Below are 20,548 nucleotides of genomic sequence, written 5' to 3'. Positions count from 1 at the left end.
TTTTCTCATAGGTTTGATGGAGAGTATGAGACAGGCAGATCTCAAGAACTGGTCTTTAGATCAGGTTCAATTTGCTGATCTCTGTTCTTCTCTTAATCAATTCTTTACACAAACTGGCCTTATCCACTCACAGAGTAATGTTCAGCAAAATGTCTGTCATGGTGCCATGCATCCAACAAAACCCTCCCAACACATTGGAACAGGTATGGGTTTAGTTATCTTCTTGATTTTCTCTTTTTATTTATTTTTTAAACTTCATCTCCTTTTTTTAAAATTTAAATTCTTTATTGTTTAAAGTATTACATATGTCTCCTTTTCCTCCCATTGACCTCTCCCCAGCTGCTCCCACTCCCCAGCACATGTCCTTACCTTCCTACTGTCTATGTCCATTGGTTATGCTTATATGCATACATACAAGTCCTTGGTTGATCTCTTACCCTTCCCCCCTCCCACCCTCTCCTGCCTTCCCTCTGAGGTTTGACAGTCTGTTCAATGCTTCTATATCTCTGGATCTATTTTTGTTCATTATATTCCACAAATGAGTGAGATCATGTGATGTTTATCTTTCCTTGGATTTTCTTTTTCTCATTCATATGAAATTTAGTGACTGAGGCAACATGTTACATTGTTAATGGTGATGGTGATCCATTTATATTTTAATTTCTAAGAAGTGAATGAAATAAAATTATTTAAGGTATATCTTAGAAAAACTAAGATGAAATTATTTTTTGGTCAAGATTTATATTATTGTTTACAATTTACATTCCTTTGTGATCTTTTAAGTTGTCAAACAAGAATTAAAATGTCTTCAAGATATGTACATTTTTTTAAAAATATATTTTTTATTTATTTCAGAGAGGAAAGGAGAGGGAGAGATAGAAACATCAATGATGAGAGAGAATCATTGATCAGCTGCCTCCTGCATGCCCCCTACAGGGGATCAAGCCAACACAGGTGGTATGTGCCCTTGACTGGAATCGAACCCAGGACCTTTTGGTCCACAGGCCAACGCTCTATCCACTGAGCCAAACCAGCTGGGGCAAGATATGTACATTTTATAAGAATATACTTATGAAGATAGATCAACTTAAATTTGTATATACTTGCAATGAAAATCTTATTTTTATATATCTTCTAAGAATGTTGAAGAAAATTAAACTTGAAAGTTTGCTTTAAGAGTAGACAAAATGGTATGTAGTGCCATTGATGTTTCACTCTAGACTCAAAATTTGTGCACTATATTTTTCATCTCACTTTCTTCCTTTTTAACCTTTATTCTTTATGGAGTGTCCTCTATGTACCAGGCACAAACTTCATTTTTTGATAACTCTTTAGCTCCCCACTCCTTTTGTCTTTTTTTTTTATATGTACATATCTTCCTAATATTCTTAAAATTATATATATATTGTTAATTCTCACCTGAGGATATTTTTCCATTGATTTTTAGAGAGAGTGGAAAGGATGGGGAGAGACAGAGACATTGATGTGAGAGAGACACATCGATTGGTTGCCTGCCGCATGTGCCCTGAGCAGGGTGAAGCTGCAACCGAGGTATATGCCCTTGAACGGAATTGAACCCACGACCCTTCAGTCTGTGGGCTGATACTCTATCCACTGAGCCAAATCGGGTAGGGCTAAAAATGTTTTGTTGTAGTAAAATACACACAATGTAAAATTCACCATCCTAATCATCCTTAAGTATATAGTGTATTGATATTAAATACATTCATAATGTTATGCAACCATCACCACCACTCATTTTTCAAAACTCTTTTCATCTTAAAAACCCTCTATACCCGTGGTTGGCAAACTGCGGCTCGCGAGCCACATGCGGCTCTTTGGCCCCTTGAGTGTGGCTCTTCCTAAGCCTTATGAGTACCCTAATTAAGTTAATAACAATGCACCTACCTATATAGTTTAAGTTTAAAAAATTTGGCTCTCAAAAGAAATTTCAATCGTTGTACTGTTGATATTTGGCTCTGTTGACTAATGAGTTTGCCGACCACTGCTCTATACTCATTAAACAATATCCCCACCATTTCCCCTGTTCTATCCTCTGCCAAGCCTCTGGCAACTACCATTCTATTTTCTGCCTCTGATTTTTAACTAAGTAGTACCTTATATGAGTGGAACCATATAGTATTTGTCTTTTTGTGACTTATTCGTTTTTAGGGCTAGATAATATTCCATTGTATGTATCTACCACATTTTGCTTATCTGTTCATTTGTCATTGGGCAGTTTGGGTTGCTCTCATGTGTTAGCTATTGTGGATAATACATGGGTCTACGAATATCTCTTTAAGACGCTGCTTTCAGCCCAGCTGGCGTGGCTCAGTGGTTGAGTGTTGTTGACCTATGAACCAGGAGGTCACAGTTTGATTCCCGTCAGGGCACATGCCTGGGTTGTAGTCTTGGTCCCCAGTGTGGGGCATGCAGAAGGCAGCCAATCAATGATTCTCTCTCATCATTGATGTTTCTATCTCTGCCCCCCTCTCTCTTCCTCTCTGAAATAAAAATATATATATATTAAAAAAAAAAGACCCTGCTTTCATTTCTTTTGGATATATACCCAGAAGCAGATCATTGCTTGTTCCTGATCTTAGAGGAAAAGCTTTCAGTCTTTCACCATTGAATATGATATTCACTATGGGATTTTTATATGTAGCTTTTATTATGTTTAAGTAGTTTCCTTCAATTCCTACTTTATTCATGAAAGGGTATTGACTTTTGTCAAATACTTTTGCTGCATCAATTGGGATGATCATGTGTTTTTTTTCCCTTCTATTAGTGTGGTGTATTATATTAATTTTCATATGTTGAATCTCCTTGCATTCCAGGAATAAATCTCTCTTAGTCATAGTATATAATCCTCTAATATGGTATTGAATTCATTTGCTAATATCCTAATATATAAAAACTGAGGGTCCATAATGACCAAAGGCTTGACCGAACGGAAGTCAGTCCTGCAGTTGAGAGAGCTGCAGATCAGGCCTGGAGAGAGGCCTGAAGAGAGAGGCAAGGTCTGATCCGCAGCCTCCGTGGCAGCTGTTGATCAGCCATTGCCTCTCTCTTTCTCTCCGGGCTTCACCAGCAGCGGTGCCTCTGTTTCTCTCCGGGCCTCTGCGGGGCCTGCTGATCAGCCCTGCCTCTCTGACCAGGCCCAGAGATAGGCCCGGAGATGCTGACTGGCATAGAAACAGACCAATCAGAACCAAATCTGGGTGAAGTGTGAGGAGGCAATGGCTGCCTAGGAGGCGGAGCTTTTGACGCTGACTGGCATATAAACCGACCACCCAGAACCTAATCTGGGTGAACTGCGAAGGCTAAGATGGGGGCTGAGGAGGGGTTTTAAGGGCAACAGCTGTTTGGTGTAAGGTGTAAGAAAGCGGTTCAATTTTTTAAAGACGGGATTGGCACTATAGTGCATATGGGTGGCTATCAGTCCAGATAGAGGGATTATGTATTTTTGTCTGCCAAGAGCATCTCCTTCTGCTGAAAAAGGCTCCCCCCCCATTTAAGCAATCCTATCCTATATAATCTATCTATACTAATAAAAGGGTAATATGCTAATTAGACCGGGTTGACTGGCCATCTTCCGGACGTCCGACTTCCTTCCAGACAAAGCCATGATGGTGGGGGCCGAGGCAGAGAGGGCAGTTGGGGGCAAGATCAGGCCGGAAGGGGAGGGCAGTTAGGGGCGATCAGGCCAGCGGGGGAGGGCAATTAGGGGCGATGAGGCTGGCAGGGGAGAGCAGTTGGGGGCGAGATCGGGCCAGCAGGGGAGGGCCATTGGGAGCGAGATCAGGCCGGCAGGGGGGGCAGTTGGGGGCAACCAGGCTGGCAGGGGAGGACATTTGGGGGTGAGATCAGATCAGCAGGGGAAAGCAGTTGGGGGTGAGATCAGGCTGGCAGGGGGAGCAGTTAGGGGCGATCAGGCAGGCAGGCAGAGGCAGTTAGGGGCGATCAGACAGACACACTGGGATCGGACCTAAATGGGCAGTCGGACATCATTTAGGGTATTTCTCAATCCCTCGAGGGGTCCCAGATTGGGGAGGGTGCAGGCTGGGCTGGGGGAACCCCCCCCCCCCCCCCCCCCCGTGCACGAATTTTGTGCATTGGGCCACTAGTTTATTTATAATTTCCTGTACCTGACTATCTATTGGGCACTATGAATAAAGAAGTGACTTTAAAATAGGCCTTAATCTCAAGGAGCTCCCAGCCTGATAGGTGAGACAGGTTTATTAAAAAAAATAAAATTAAAAAAAATACTGTCCTAGCTGGTTTGGCTCAGTGGATAGAGCATCAGCCTGTGGACTGAAGGGTTCCAGGTTCGATTTTGGATTTAAATAAATAAAAATAAATAAATAATAATAATAATAAAAACAGTATGATGAGGACTATACTTCTACCATAGGGCAGTGGGAATAAGACAAAGGGGCTTGCTTAACTGTCTTTGGCAGATAGAAACGCTTTATGGAAGAAGGTATATTTAAGCTGGACTTTGCAGGATAAGTGGGATTTTATCAGACAGAGAAATCTGATCACTTAACTTCCCTGCTCAAAACCTTCCATCGGTGTACATTTTCTTTTTCTTCAGTAAAAAACAAAGTCTTTACTATAGCTTGCATGGCCCTACAAAATCTGGTTCCCCATTACTCTCACCTCCCCACCCTCACTAGACTCCCTGCTGTTCTTTGAACATACCTCAGGGCCTTTGTACTTGCTTTTTTATCTGTCTGGAGTGGTCTTGCCCCAGTAGACCCCTGAGTCATGTCCTCATGTTATTCACGTTTCTTCTCAAAGAGTACCTACTCAATTGATGTCTTCCCTGACCATCCTATTTAAATGACAGCTCCTGTCCATCAATCCTTGTCCACTCTTCCCTGCTTTATTTTTCTCCGTAGCATACTATTTAATTTAACTTTGTTTGCCTCCCTCTCCACCTCCACCAAGAATAAGCTCCAAAAAGACAGGGAGTTTGTTTTTTTCATTTCTGTATCTCTAGTAGCTAAAGCAGGGCCTGGCACATAATATTTCTAGAATGACTGGTCATTCAACAGATGTCTGCTTTCAATAAATAAATATATTGTGTGATTAGATTTTTTTAATTCTCATAACTACATTCTAAATGTTAAAGGATCTCAAATTTTTGGAAACTGCATTGGAAGTTAATTTCTTGCTTAGGAAGTTGTTCACACTGTAATGAGAACATGGGGAAAATGAGGAGTAATGAAAATTTCTCTCTGAAAGTTAAAGTGTTAGGAATGTATTAATTTCAGAAAGTTAAGTCTATTTGTTTAATGTGGGTATCTATCTATTCCATAATCCTTGTTTATTGCCAGAATTCCTCTCTTAATTCCCACCCCCTTTCCCATTTTAAGGTAAGAACTACTAAGCCAAAAAAGAGAAATGTAAAAATGAAATATAAAAATAGATTGATCTTAAAAATAAAAATCAGAATTTCTCTGTTGATTGTGATTTGAGCTCCTAAGGACGAGTAAAAGAGAGGTAAGATTGTTCAGGACAGAGGCTAAGTCATTGGTAAATGAGTGACTATTGTTCAGAGTGCTGTGGCCCCTTAGCCTGGCGCCTGGTGCATCCTTTAGAAGGTGTACCAGCCATGCATGTGAAGATTGATCAGCTCCCCAACCCCCCATAAGAATTTACTAGAGCTGCAATATAGTATAACTTTCTCCTCTTTTTTATTCCTAAATCTTCAGCATGTTCAAATTGGTGAGAGAGCTCAGTTCTGACTCTAAACTTTACTATAAAAAAAGCATGTCATCTTAGGAGGGAATGGCTAGAAGTCAAGTCTTGTGTTCTGTTCCTGGTTCTGTCATTTTTCTCTGGGCTCATTTCCTCATCCACAAGAACAGAGATAGGGCTGGATTATATTATCTCTGAGGCTACCACCTCAAGCTTGGTCAGTCTGACTTTCCAGGGGCAGGCAAATACTTGTGAGTGGCCAAATAGTGTGCCCTACCTTGAATACAAAAGGAAAATTTTTCTTTCCTTTAGTTTCCTCTGGGAAATGGTTGCTCTTTTCTAGTTGACCACAGCATTGCTAGAATACACATGTAATTTGTGTGAAACACTAGAATACAGTAGGGAAACTCCTTTTCCGGAATTCCAGATGCTCTGCACAATGTGAGCAGTGTATGGTTTTCTTCCCCAGGAGTTAATGGGGGAGGGCACATGACGTTATTCCCCTCCCTTTCTATTTTGCATTAGGATGCAACATAATTGACATTTTAGAGCTATTATACTTGATAGTTCCTGTCAAGAAAAATATATTAAGAACCTTCTGAAATGCCACTTAAATGAGGTCTATGTTTCCCATCTCCACACACCTAAATAATACATTTTTAATCATGTTTGCCTGTTATAGCTCTTCTACTTTGTGCAAATCTTTCCTGTAACTTTGTGCCTCCAGTAACTTTGTTAAGCAGCGAGGGCACCCATAGGTCTGTTTTGAGGGTGAGAAAATCGGGGCGATATAGAGACAACTGTTCGTAGAAAGAGCCCGTGAGTCAGGAGAACTGGATTCTAGCCCAGCCTTGCCAGACTGATGTGTCTTTGGACAAGTCAGCTTAGCCTTTCCGAGCCTCAGTTGCCTCATCCATAAAATGGAGATAATCCCTGTCTCCACTTACCCTCATGTGGGCTTAGTGGGACGCTAAGATGAAGTGATGAAAATGCCTTTGTACTGTAATGAGGTATGTAACAACAATAATAAGTATAACTTGTCTACAAGCTACAGAGAATTAGATGCAGTGCCAGAATTAGTACCAGTGGACTCACACCCAGCCCTGGCATTGTGTTAAAAAAGCTAGCACCACCCTAGCAGGTTTAGCATCTGAAAGGAGTAAGTTTTCCTTCCCTTTTCTTCCTCACCTTACCAGCTTAATTTAGTTTTAGGTAGCAATTCTATTAAAATTTTAATGCTTGATTTGTTTTACTTACGGTAATATTTTTTTTTCTTTTTTAAAATCTGATTAGGAAATTTGTACATAGACTCCAGGCAAAGTCTCCCTCCTTCAGTGATGCCACCTCCTGGTTATCCTCATATCCCACAGGCACTCAGCACTCCAGGAACAACGATTACAGGTACTTTGGGATGTGGTGTGTTGCAGTTAGTACTCATAATTTAATATTGAAAAGCTTGAGCTGTCCTAACAGTGAGTGAGGCTGCCTTTAGAGGGAATGAGCTCTGTGCTAAAGTGGGCGGGGTGCACAAATCTGGAGAGCTACTTGGCTCCAGTGCTGGTGAAAGGATTTAGGTGTCGTTCGGTGTTTGGACCATATGACCTGAAGTCTCGTTTAGCCCATGATGCTATCTATGATTCTAGTATTGTCCTGTCTCTCTAAGAGGTTGGGGCATAAAGTGTGTCCTGGTGTCTTAAGTCTCTTTGAAGCTATTTGACTTTGATAGACTTCAAGTTTTAAGAACCTACTTTGATTAGCTCCTATATATTCATTCTGATGAAGTTCCCCCAGCTGTAGTTTCCAGGGAAGTACCTTACAGAGGACATAAGTTTCAGAAGTTACTAGTCCATAAATTTTTCCCCCTAAGTTCCTGAATGTAGGATGTTATGTTTATCGGGGCAGTAGAGGCACAATCTTAGAGGTAGAAAGGGTCTTAAGGATTATCTAGATGGGGAAATGGAGGCTCAGAAGGGGAAATATCTTGCCTAGAGCCACCAGTTTGGCAAATGGCCAAACCAAGACTCAAGCTTTGATGTCTGGATTCAGAGTTCATGATTTTTCTTATATGCCACACACCCCTTTACTTAGACTACTTGAGGAAAAGATAAATGGTAATGTGGAGGGGTGGGTTTCAAACCCCAAAAGGACTGTGTGCCAGGCAACAGTGAAAGAGGAATTGGGACTAAGTGACATGTGTTCCCTGTCCTCAATGCTCACCAGTAACTTGTAGGTGGTAAGATAAGGTAGTTAAGACTCTGGAGCTAGATCCCTAGGGTTTGAGTCCCTGGTGCTTTGACACTTGATAGCTGCCTAACTCTCCTCTCTCAGCTTCCCTATCAGTAAAAGGGGGCTAATAACACTACCTAACCCCTAACCTTGTTAAGAGAATTAAATGAGGATTGTATGTAAATCACTTATATATTAGTGCCTGGCAGATAGTAAGAAATTTATACACTAAAAATAAATAAATACAGGCATTTCTGCTATCCTGTGATATACTGAAAACCTTAGCATTTTATAAAATTGTACATTAAAAGTTACAGGGCTTAAGAGAAAAATAAGATTAGCAGCAGATTTCTTGAAACTTTGTATTCAGAATACTAACAAAAACTATAATCAGTACAAATTCCACAACAGCCCTAGCTGATTTGGCTCAGTAGATAGAGTGTTGGCCTGGGGACTGAAGGGTCCCAGGTTCGATTCTGGTCAAAGGCACTTACCGGGTTATGGGCTCAATTCCCAGTAGAGGGTGTGCAGGAGGCAGCCAATCAATGATTCTCTCTCATCATTGATGTTTCTCTCTCTCTCCCTCTCCCTTCTTTTCTGTAGTCAATAAAAAATATATTTAAAAAAATTCCACAACAGTTAAAGAACATGTTTAATTCCTAGTAAAAGAATAAATTCTACAAATAAATAAAAATTATTTTTAAAGAAAGAATCTGGTTTGGAAGGCAGTTTGTCAAAGCTATGGAGATAAAGGCAGAATGCACCAAATTGGGGAGCACAAATAGTGCATGGCCACACTGATCCAAGAAGAGGAGCATGGGGAGAATAGGCATGTGTATCTGCGGTGTCCTCCGGGCTTACTGCACCCAGCCGTGTGCATGTCCTCTGTGTTCACCTGCTGTTACTTGGTGGCACAAAAATTAACTTGCTGAGGAAATAAACTGACACAATGTGACTTCGGTGGTATACTAACATTATTCTCCTATTTACCATTCCCAAGTGAGCCAACTCATCTTACTGAAACTTACCAGAACAGAACAGACTGTGAGGGAAATGGCTGTATCAGCACTGAGCACTCCACCATTCCTTTCATGCCTTCCTTGCTGCAGCCTGGTGTAATGGAAAGAGTGTTGGTTTTGGAGTCAAGTGAACTGAGTTCAGATCCTGTTTCTTCTCCTTACTAGTTGTATGACTTTGGGTGACTTGCTCATTCTCCTAAACCCAGTCTCTTTTATCTATAAAATGAAATTATAAGAGACACCTCGTAGAAGGCTTCTGGGTGTTTTAGTGAGATAATGTGTCTGAGCATCTGGCATATGGGAAGTGCTCGGTAGGTTTTCGCTTACTTCTTCCTTTCTTCAGTACTGTGTCACTACTGACATTGCCTGCTTCCTTCCAGGCCACCACGGAGCTATGAACCAGCAGCACATGATGCCTTCCCAAGCCTTCCAGATGCGGCGCTCTCTGCCTCCAGATGACATCCAGGATGACTTTGATTGGGATTCAATTGTGTAGAGCTTGTTTCTGCAAGACCGCACCCCAGCGTCACCTTTCTGTGCAGTGAAGGGAAAGGTTTAAGAGAATCCAGTTGAAAAAACAAAGTTGCTAATCACTTTACCAATGTTATAAAAATTTCTTTTGAAGACAATCAAAAAGATTTTAGCTGGATAACTTTGCTTTTATCTGACCCAAACAAGTACTACATGTTTGTCTCCTGCCAGCTCTCCTGTGTAGCTCCTAACTGTTGTGTGATTTAAACAGCTTTTGCATATTTGTGTCAATTTGATGTTGACCACAAGTGCCAGACTGATTTTTCAGACAGAGCCTGTTTTGCTGCAAGCAGTTTATAGATACATGTGTGTAAATATATGTACAAAATTTACTGAAAGGCTTCAATTTTTTCTGATTGGATTATTAGATCTTGAAAAGAAAGTTACTGTGAGTTTTTATTCCTTGTTAGGCTATTTTCTGCAGGATGCTTTTAACTGATGTGGGCAACTGAAAGGAAATAGGTTTTTTTTAAAGCCCAGTTCCCTTTATTTAATCTTTTCAGAAATGTGGGTATTGAGTTCTACCCAGTAAGTAAAAAACCCAGAGTTTGATACTCTGACAGTCCAGAGGGGCACGTTGAGAACTGACCAAATTTGTTTTGATGCTTGGGGATTGTAGAGTTTATGTTGTACCTTGTCAGTGTCTGTTTTCCTAAGTCTGCATTATAATAGCTCTAAAATTTATTTGATTGATTAGAAGCTGGTCATTGCTTGGCTCTTTAAACAGATCTCGATCTCCACTTATTTATTATTCAAAGTGTTATTTTAATATTTATTGCTACCTTCTGTGAATGCTCAGCTCTAATTGGATTTGTTAAGGAGAAATGGGGTATCTGAAAGCACAGAAATATTTTTCTTGATAAGAGTTTGCAGATAAGACAATCAGAGATTGTGTTATTCTTGTGACCATCACTCCTCATACCATGTGAGCATATTTCTCTGTCTTAGCATTCCTGCTGATTGAAACTTATTAGCTAAATAGGATTCTTTCTAGAATTTGAATCCATTCATTTGGGCAACAAACGGCAGGGCATTGTTTATAAAGCAAGTGTTCTCATTCACTCTCTTTCCATTTAGGAAACACTGACAGGAGGATGGAGAGACACTTATTGTTAGTGGCCTGCTGTGTCTGCTGTCCTGTGTTTCTGGGGTTGCATGGCATTTGGATACTGTCTTGGAAATGCAACCAGCCTCTTAGGGGCTTTTCTTAGTCATTGTTTGTTTATTGTTTTGATTCATATATCACAGTTACTTTGCATGGATTGTCTTAGTTTTCTAAAAGAAATGAGATTTTTAAAAATGAATAGGTTTTGATTGGTTCCTTAGACAAAAAAAAAAAAGCAGAATTTCTTTCAGTTCTAATGGGAAAATATGTTCCATCAAATCAAGGAGTAATAACTGCTCACTGGTTGCTTTTTAGCATCTATAATCTCTGTCAGCCATGCTTAAATCACTTTAATTAGCTTAGTGATTCTGTGATGAGTAATCTCTACTTGAACTGAACATACATCTTTGTTTCTATATGTGTGTATGTGAGAGTATTTGAACAAAGTATGGGGGGTTTTTTTGTGTGTGTTTTTTTTATGGAGTGTTGCCTTGAGTGAATCACTGGGAAGCCAGCCATGGTAAAGGCTGGTGAGGTTGGGGAGAAAGGAAGGCCTTTATGTTCCTGTTTTTTGGACCCTACTTGGCATGAAAAAGGAAGCTCAGTTCCAGCCCCTTGGATCAGTGGAAATCAGAGGATTCTGGCAAGGCAGCCAACAGGCCCCTCTTAGATAGATCAGAGGCAAGATGAGATAGCAGCCTGCAGAGTAAACGCTTGATAAAGGGGTGTGTGTGAGAGATTTTAAATAGTCTGTTCAAGTCACTGTTTTCTAGATACCAAAATGACTGTTTTGAAACTTCTAATTGCTTGGGGAGCAAAATGCACTTTAAACAATTTGGGTATTGGAATGCAGTCTCTTATATTGAATGATTTGAGTAGAAACCACTGATGAAGATTTTTCAAATCGTGTGAAGCTAATTTCCTATTTGGCAATCTGATTTGCAGTGATCAATATTTTTATAAGAATTTAAACTTACCAAGAATGGCACTGGAGGCAGAGCCTCCATCCAGACCCATCCCACTCTTGTGATTCAGTGACCTGGGAGCCCAGGACAGGCCTCAGCGGGCTCCAGGCCTGGCAGGGCTACCTGGTGAGGTGCAGAGCATCCCTCTAGTGGCCATTTCAGTTGGTAGTTATTAATTCAGAGTAAGTTCTGTCTTGGGCTTAAATTGACTGAAGACTTTTGGGGGAAAGAATAATAAATGCATATAATCAAATGGGAGTACTCTGTCCAGGAGAATAATCCGACTGGCATTTGTGGTAGTTTTTGAAATGTAAATGTATTCATGTGTGTACTTGTAAATACGTGTCTCTCAGATGTCCTTTGAAGTGGGAGGGAATCAATCGGGATTATTTCAAATGGAATAGAGTATTTTGATATTGTTCATTCAGAGGGTGATGTGTACATATCTATATTGTATATATGTGATGAAAATGCATTGGCTTTTTGTGCAAACACAATCTGCTCTCTGTACTGCTGTTGGACAGTCAGTGTTTTAATGTTTCTACAGTTTTGCTATTGCACGATTTCATATTTTGCCCGTATGATGAACGGCACCCCATTCTTTGTAACTGTTTAGTGCTGTAAAGAAATATCCCAAGTGTCATTAGAATTGTTGCTGCCAGAATTGATATGCATGAATGGCACTTAAAATAAATATATAATGTTAACTCTATAACACTGACTCGTCTATGTAATTTGCTACAATTAAGGGGATAAGGTTGGAGCTAGTCCAGATGCAGAAACCCCTCAGTCCATAATTGGTGTCTCAGAGACTCTGTCCCATGTATTGCTGCCTCAGAACAGTCATTGCTGCCATTTACTGAACATCTCACTTGCTCTGTGAACTTGAGGAAGTTATTTAATTTCTCTGACCTTCACTGTCTTCATTTTCCTCATTTACAGTGCCTATAAATGAGAATAATGCCTCCTAGAGTTGTAGTGAAATTAAATTAATTTAACACATTTAAATATTTGGAGCAGCACCTGGGACATAAAAAAGTACTAGTATGTGCCAGGTGCTGTGCTAAATAGATATTGTTATCCTCATCCTATAGTGTGGGGGAAAACTCAGTGGTCTAGTGGCTTACCCAGATTCTTTGTTGGAAAGTGGCAGAGTTGAGGTTCGAATCCAGGTCATTTGACTCCATTGTCATTTTCTTTTACACCATCCTGTTACATCCAAGGTAACTCCTTATCCCTAGTCTTCCCCTTGTCCTCAGTCTTGCCCCCAGCACAGCCTTTCCAGAGAGTTATTTCCAAAGGTTGAAAGTGGAGCACATACTACACCAGACCTTCCCATGAGAAATTCAGAGATGAGACCATTCTGTCTTTAGGGGATACAGACTTACCCATTCAGGTAGCAAATGCCAACCCAAGGAAGGCTACTCTGGAGGTATGCCCTGGCAAGGCAAGGCTTTGGTGATGAGGACTTAGGCCATGCAGGGCTGGGGCAGTGGTTTAGGAGAGCCTCAGTGTGGACACGGGCATTTAAGTTGAGTCTTCAAAGGGTTCCAGACAGAAGGGAGAAGGTGTTCCCATGAATCCCACTGCTCTGAGCCAGGCATGGAAGCTAGATGAGCAGGGTGGGTGGGGGCGAGGGATTGAAGCGGGAGAAGTGATGGATTGCTAGTAAGCAACCAAACACAGAAATCCCATGAGAAGTGGCATCCAAATCCCCTGACTGATGTGGAAATAGGCTAAGCAGTGGGGAGACTCACACGGTGGCAGTGGACTTGAAGCTGCCGTCTGTCTCACAGTGAGTGCTTCCCGCCAATCCATGATCCTGCCCAAGGCTGCGTGTTACTTCTAACGGAACCCAGACAATGCTGCCAGGAAAGTTATCTACTGCAATTTTACATACAGGGGCCTCACTCTGAAGTTCATTTCCCTTTACCCTGCTTCCCTCCAAAATGGAATTTTCCCAAAGCCCGGGAGAGTGCCTACCTGCCCAGTGTGTGTCTCTTGCAGGGGGGAACTCTGTGTTCTCCCATCGCAGGTGAATCGTGGTCATCAGCAGTGCGTCTGAAGGACTGTGGTAAGGGCATAGGTAAATGTGGTCACTGTGGACTGACTGATCATGAAGATGCATGTTTTATTCTCAAGGCTTTAGCATGTTACAGTGTGCGAAGGGCTGCTATATTTAGATGAATCCTTACCACTTGATAAAGCAGCCCTGGAAAAGCCATGTAAACCTCAGCATTTAGGTTGACTGCAATCTAAATGCCTTAGAATTGCAAGACTATCTTGAAAGTTTCAAGCTAGAAGGGGCTCTGGAAATCATCTAATACAACCCCCACATTTTGCTGTTAAGAGTCTTGAGGCCCAGAGAAGGAATGACTAGCTCAAAGTCAGACAGCCAATTAGGGGGACACTGAGGGAAGGGGAGGAGTGGAGACGTCATTTACCTGAAAAGCATTTAAAGTTCTTACACACATTGTCATACTTGATGTACACAAGAACCTGACACTGTAGTATACTGTTATTACCCCATTTTACAGAAGAAACACTTCAGGGAGGTAAGTCTCAATTCAGCTGCGTCCTGAATGCATTCACTTAAAGCACACAACTTTAGTTACACACACTTGGCCAAACAGAGAGAGAATGGAAATCTTAAGTAATGTAGTGAGTACCGGCCTGTGATGAACATGTGCCCCTCAGCGAATGTGAGATGGGAGATTCGAACCTGAGATCCTAACAGGTACTGCTTCCATGTACCTTTCTGTTGAGCACCTCACCACTGAGTATGTGCAGTGAGCAAAGGTACATGTGCTCTGTGCACCACCCTTGCATGCAAGCCAGCTCCTTGAAAGACAGACTATAACCAAGAATTAGAAAAACTGGCCATGCCGGGCTTTGAAACATGGCAGGTTTATCCCCAACATGGTGCTTCCTAAAGGATTTCAGGAGTGCTTTTTAACTTACCTCCGGGGTCTCTCCTTCCATGTGGCATGTGACCAGTCAACATGCAAAGTGCAAACTTGGTAAGTGGCTGCACCAGGGCCAGAATTCAGTTCAGCCCCAGATCAGGGCTGTTTCTGACTCCCAACTCAAGCAGTGCCCCTCAGCCATGCTGAGCCCAGGAGTACAGAATGGGACAGCTCACTACCGTTTATTACTTGTTACTTAATTTACTTATTCCAAGCCCTTCATGTGGATGATCACATTTACTCTTCAAAACAACTGTGTAGTAGATACTATTATTATCAACCTCGTTTTGCAAATGAAGAGTCTGAGCTACAAAGAAATGAAGTCACTTGCCCAGGGTCACCCCGCTCGTAAGTGGTAGAAATAATAGTAGCAGCAGTAGGACGGGGATTTCACACCCTGGCCTTCCAGCATCAGTGTCTACACTATTCTCCACGCTATGTCGGCAGTTCCTTGCCGCTATTACCTCAGCTACTGGGCCAAAGTAGGGCCTTAGACCAGCGATTTTCAACCGGTGCTGCAAGAATTTTTAAAGCATGCAATACCTGACTTGAGGGGCACGGACCTCTTTTCCTTTACATTGTCAAAAAAAATGACAACAGCCAACACAACAATAGCCATCTGGTGTGAGTGAATCAAAATTATACCTGTTTTTTTGTCAGATCTTCAAAAAAATATATTTTTGGTGTGTTGCCGGGGTTCTTGTCCCAGCATCAAGAAGGGTTCAGGAATCTGGAAAAGGCGCTGTGCGTAGATGATATAGGAATCCAGAGTCTAATAAAGAATCTGGAGATGAGATATAATTTTGAAAGGCATTGGGGGTCAGAGGACCTTCAGCTAATGGAACTGAAGATTCCCTCCTTGTCTAGGACCCTTGCTTTTATTAACACAATTTGTCCTAAGGCAAGGTGGAGATAATACACTTCAAAGGGTAAGGTTTCAAAGGGTACAGAAGCATTGACAGTTTGGGGGAATTAGCCTACGGCTGTACAGGTGTTTGGCCAGTAGGAGGCAATAACATGTAGATTAAGATGCCCTTTAACTGTCTGGCAGCCACAATCAGTTTCCTATTCAGGTTTGGGGAAATGCCTTTAGCCATTCCCAACAGGTGACTACATGTGTGACTCAACCCTGTTGAGTCCCCAAGTCTCATCAACCTTTTGATGAAACTCTTGAAATTATGACATGCTGGAATTGGATCCCGGCAGTGTGTCACAGGACTTTAATAATTAGTTTATATGTGTTGTGAGATGAAAAAGGTTGAAAATCGCTGCCTTGACCAAAGCAATGAGGCTGCAGTGAGCACTGGAGGCCACCAGAGGGCGAAGAGCTACTGGGCCAGCTGTGTACCTTTCCTGTTTCCTTTATCCTTGGGGCTATGCTCCCTTTCTCTGCAGCAGGAGTTGGGTGGTAGGTACCCGCAGTGGCCAGCCCTCAGAATCTTCTTATGGATCGGAGCTTGCTGGAGAGCTCCTCTGATCTCAGCAATAAACATATTGGTGGGGCCCGCTTCAGAGCTATGTCTGAGCCTGCTGCCCAGCCAGCCCTCCTGATGCCCACTGCCCCCCGACTGCAAGATTAGGGTGGGGAAGGTCACCCCACCATCAACCCCAAATTCTGAGTCTCCGGAGGCGCTGCTGTTCTGGGACCAGTTGATTCTGGGACTGGCCTTGCTTACCCTTGCCCTCCCAGCCCTGCCTCAGCCTCAGCCTCAGCCTCAGCCTCAGTGGGCCTTGGCGTCCCACACACGCACACCGACTCCTGCAGCCATCACCCACATTGTGACTGTTGCCGCTATTGGCCAGGCCCTCTGCACAGTCATTACCTCAGCACTCTTAACTGTCCTGTGAGACTGGTGTTATTATTTGCCTTTTACTGCTGGCCGTTACCATGCAAAGAGGTAAAGTCATTTGCCCAAGGTGACAGCCATTGAGAGGTTGCCAAGAGGGCAGGCACCCAGGTCTGCCTCCCTCCTGTCTGCTCTTCCCACTGAGGCATACCCCTTCTTCTACAACACTCCCCGGTTGCCCTTGACCTCCCTCAGGGCCAGTTACCACAGCCCATCCCACCTCACCCTTCCCCAGCACGGGCCTGAGCTGACGTAACTGTGGGTGAATGGCACCCCTCACAACGCCGCTCCCACGAGGCTGAAGAGACAACTTCCTCTTCCAGACAATGGCAATAAAGACACGTGAGGACACTTCCCACCCTTCCCTGCCTGAGTGACGCTCACAGGCGGAGGCCTCCTGGGAACAGTCCTCGGGTTCCGTGTGAGAGTGCATGCGCTGTGACTGGTGTGTATTTGTAAGTCAGGGTCACTGCCCGTGGTTGTGTGACTGTCTGATTGTGTCCATGAGGCGTGGTGTACATATGTGTGAGTCCTTGCATGTGTGTGCTTGTGTGATCATGTGTCTGTGTCTGGTATGTGACTGTGTGCCTTCATGTATCTGTGTGTTCATAAGCTACACACAGGAGACAAGTATGCTGCCCAAGGGAGCAAGATGACTCCTCACTTAACCCCAGGCTTCCTCCTCCCCTCTGCTCCTATTCGCCATTCCGACCTCCCAGGGGCCCAGGTTCCTGAAACACTTGCTGGGATAGAGCTGGGTTTCTAGGCGCTGTCAGGGTTAGGCCCTGCGAGTGAGAACCGTACAGATGCATTCTCCTTTTCCACCACACCCCTGCCTTGCTTCTGTCCCTGCCACTGTAGCCCTTTGAGCTGGATCCTGATCTATCTACAATGGCTCCTAACCCCCAGGCAGCTCCTACTCTGTCCACCCAAAACTCCTCGGCCAGGCCAGCAGCTGGTCCATTGTGAGCTGCAGGCCTGTGGGTGAGCATGTGCCCTGCAGGCCCGAAAGGCCAGAATAATACACGAGGCAATGAAAGAACACAGACTGCAGTCAGAAGAACCCAGCAGCGGTTCTCAACCTGTGGGTCGCGACCCCTTTGGCGGTCGAACGACCCTTTCCCAGGGGTCGCCTAAGACCATCCTGCATATCAGATATTTACATTACGATTCATAACAGTAGCAACATTACAGTTATGAAGTAGCAACGAAAATAATTTTATGGTTGGGTCACAACATGAGGAACTGTATTTAAAGGGCCAGAAGGTTGAGAACCACTGACCTAGAATTTCATCTGGGCAAGACATTGCCCTCTGGAGCCTCCGCTTCCTCATTTGTAAGAGGAATGAGATGCCTTATGTCAAAGTGCTGATGAGACCCTCCATGAGGGGGTCAGCAGTCAGCCAGACTGCAGCCAGGGCTCCGCACTGCTTAGGCCCAAAGGACTGGTCTTCCGGCTCTGTCCGCCTCCCTCCTTCTCTTTTCTCCCACGTGCCACCTGCTGCCCTGTTGCTAAGACCAGCTGATTCTCTTGCACACCATCCTTCCAATCGCCCCCTCCCAGCGCACTGTCAGGGGCAGAGCACCCCTTCCTCCTGGGCAGCAGCCATACCCACACCGTCGCTCTCCACACCACGTGGGTGGTGCTCTTTCTAAATCACAGCCCTTCTCCCCATCTCCCTGCTCTGAAAGTCCCATGGCTTCCTGCTGCCCCTGGTTAGGGGCAAACACCTGAGCCTGGCAGGCAAAGCTCCTTCTCTGTCACTCACCACAGCACCTCTCGGCACACTCTCTTCTTCAGCCCGCCCAGCCTCCCTTCCTCTGTGCTTCCTGCGGCCAGGCCTTGGCCTACAGCCCCATCTCTGTGGATCCAAATCTTCCCATCATTTGAGGCCCAGTTCAAACGCTACCCCCACCTCATCTACCAAGCATTCTTGAAACTGGCTGCAGAGGGACCCGCTCTCGGGGCTCCCAGCAAACTCCCCATGGAGCCCCACGGACTCTGCCCATGGTCTACCCTCCTCCCTCTAGAGCAGAGGTCGGCAAACCGGGGCTCGGCAAACCGGGGCTCGGCAAACCGGGGCTCGCAAGACACATGCAGCTCTTTGGCCCCTTCAGTGTGGCTCTTCCTTAAAATACCACGTGCGGGCGCGCATGTACAGTGCGATTGAAACTTCGTGGCCCATGCGCAGAAGTCAGTATTCTGTGGAAGAGGTGCACATTAGAATCACCTGGAAATCTTTTTAAAATCCTGATTTCTGAAAAGATTCCCAGGTGATTCTAATGTGCAGCCAAGGTTGAGAACCACTGCTCTCTAGCCTACGGGCTCTGGGGTGCATGGCGGGAGCTCAGCTGTGTCTTTTTCCTTCCCTGCCAGCCTCCAGGTGTGGGAGGTTGTCTCTGGCCAATGCCCAGAGCAGGATGGGGTGGGGAGGTGGGGAGCAGGTGGCGAATGGAGCTCCCCACAGCTTCGTCCCGGCCAGGCCACGTGAGATGACACTGCCTAGCAAACAACGGGACACACCCTCGGTCCACTCCCCAACGGTCCTGGGAGCGTCAGGGGAAAGAGCCCGCTCACCCCAGGGCCCCGGGAGGTGGGGGAGCCCTGCACCCCAGCCTGGCTCATGCCAGAGGCTTCCTATTCTAACTCAGCCACTTGCTTTCTGCGTGACATTGGCACCCTACGCAGAGGCCTGGGTCCCCTCCTGTGTCGTGGGCATCACTGACCAGTGCTACTCCTCTCTTCTTCCCCTTCCCTAATGCTGGGAGCTGGGCCCTGGAGACCGTGCCGGGGGTGTGGGCTGAGGGGAAGCTTTTCTGTGACGTTTGTGAGAACTCACTTCTGTTCTGGATTCACAGCTTTGAGACCTCAGCCGCCACCAAGCGCCCCAGGCAATGAGTCTGAAAGTTGTGCCTCCCCCTCGGCGAAGGCAGTCCCATGCTGGTGTCCACATTTACCCTCCTGCTGGCTGGGGGCCCTGGTGCAGTGTTCCCCCAACGCAACTGTGCAGGGCCCCTCCGTGTGCGCCCTGTGGAAAACCATGGTTTCCTAGCCTTTCTCTGGGCCTCAGTGAGGAAGGTTTTCTGGACAATCTGAAGTCCACACTGAGGTGTTATTGCTCCATTTTTCAGATGCAGAAACTGAAGCTTGGAAAGGTCACACAGCTGTTCATTGACGAAGCTGGACTCGAACCCAGGGCTGCCTGGCTCCAGCAGCACCCCTGTCTCAGCTCTTCTTCCTGGCTCCCCCCTGGGAGTCCTGGTTGAGGGTGAGCAGGGGCCTGATCATGAAGGGCCTGGAATCCAGGTTTCTCCTGAAGGTTCAGGCAGCAGGATGTGTTTTCAGATGGGGAGGCAGGTGGCAGGGGTAGCACAGCCAGAAGGCTATGGAGGAGTAAGAGTTTGCCAGAAGAGGTGGCCTTGGATGTGGGAAGCCCAAACGACACAGACCCACCTGCTACCAATAGGGAATGAAGACGGGTGGGGGAGTGCTGGGGACCAATGCCTCAGAGTTCAGGTGTGAGCGGGAGGGGAGGGCGGCGGGAGGGGGAAGGGGAAGGGGCAGGAAGCCTCGGGTACTGGGAGGACCCCAAGTCCAGGGCCTAGCAGCTTCATTGCAGAGGAGGAGGGAGAGGGCCTGAATTCACACCTGGGCACAGGCCAGGCCGGGGTTTCAGGGAGCAAGGGAAGGGGAGTTGTTCCCATTTCCCAGGTGGATGTCAGGGCCGGGGTTGGGTAGGGCGGGCCCCAAAGGGCTGAGGCCCAGGTGCCACTTCCTCTTTCCCACAGTGTGGATTGCCGTGGCACCCACTCCACCCCTGCCTTGCGCCAGGTCAGCCCTGGCCAGGGCTCTGGGGAAGAAGAGGCTTCAGGCACCAAAGGCCCTGCCTGTATCCCCAACCTGCCACCTTAGGAGAGGTAAGACGGACAAATCAAGCCAGCCAGGAACAGACTCCTTCAGCCCCACCCTTCATGCAAAACTCAGTCCCAACTCTGCTTGAGCCCACACGTAGCCCCAGATCCAACCCTCACCATACACTCAACCAGCCACACTGCCAACTTCATCTGCACGCTCAGCTCAGCCTCAACCCGACCAAGGAACCTAGCCCAGTGGTCGGCAAACCGCGGCTCGGCAAACCGCGGCTTGCGAGGCACGTGCGGCTCTTTGGCCCCTTGAGTGTGG

The 20,548-nt window shown here is 45.3% G+C and overlaps 1 protein-coding gene across 4 annotated transcripts in view; it reads left to right on the top strand.

The window, feature by feature from the left end:
• FOXJ3 (forkhead box J3) overlaps positions 1-12,264 on the top strand; it is a 137,710-nt gene extending 125,446 nt beyond the window's left edge. For all 4 annotated transcript variants that reach the window (XM_005866053.2, XM_005866054.2, XM_014539542.1 and 1 more), the window contains 3 exons: positions 12-203; positions 7,000-7,107; positions 9,332-12,264. In XM_005866053.2, coding sequence (XP_005866115.1) covers positions 12-203; positions 7,000-7,107; positions 9,332-9,447 — 416 coding nt within the window. In that variant the 3' untranslated portion in view covers positions 9,448-12,264. The remainder of the gene's footprint in view (positions 1-11; positions 204-6,999; positions 7,108-9,331) is intronic.
• The last annotated feature ends 8,284 nt before the right edge of the window (positions 12,265-20,548 follow it).

The sequence above is a fragment of the Myotis brandtii genome, unplaced genomic scaffold (genome assembly GCF_000412655.1).
Source record: "Myotis brandtii unplaced genomic scaffold, ASM41265v1 scaffold220, whole genome shotgun sequence".
NCBI lineage: Eukaryota > Metazoa > Chordata > Mammalia > Chiroptera > Vespertilionidae > Myotis > Myotis brandtii.
The sequence above is the reverse complement of the archived record's forward strand: the minus strand, read 5'-3'. Positions and strand labels throughout refer to the sequence as shown.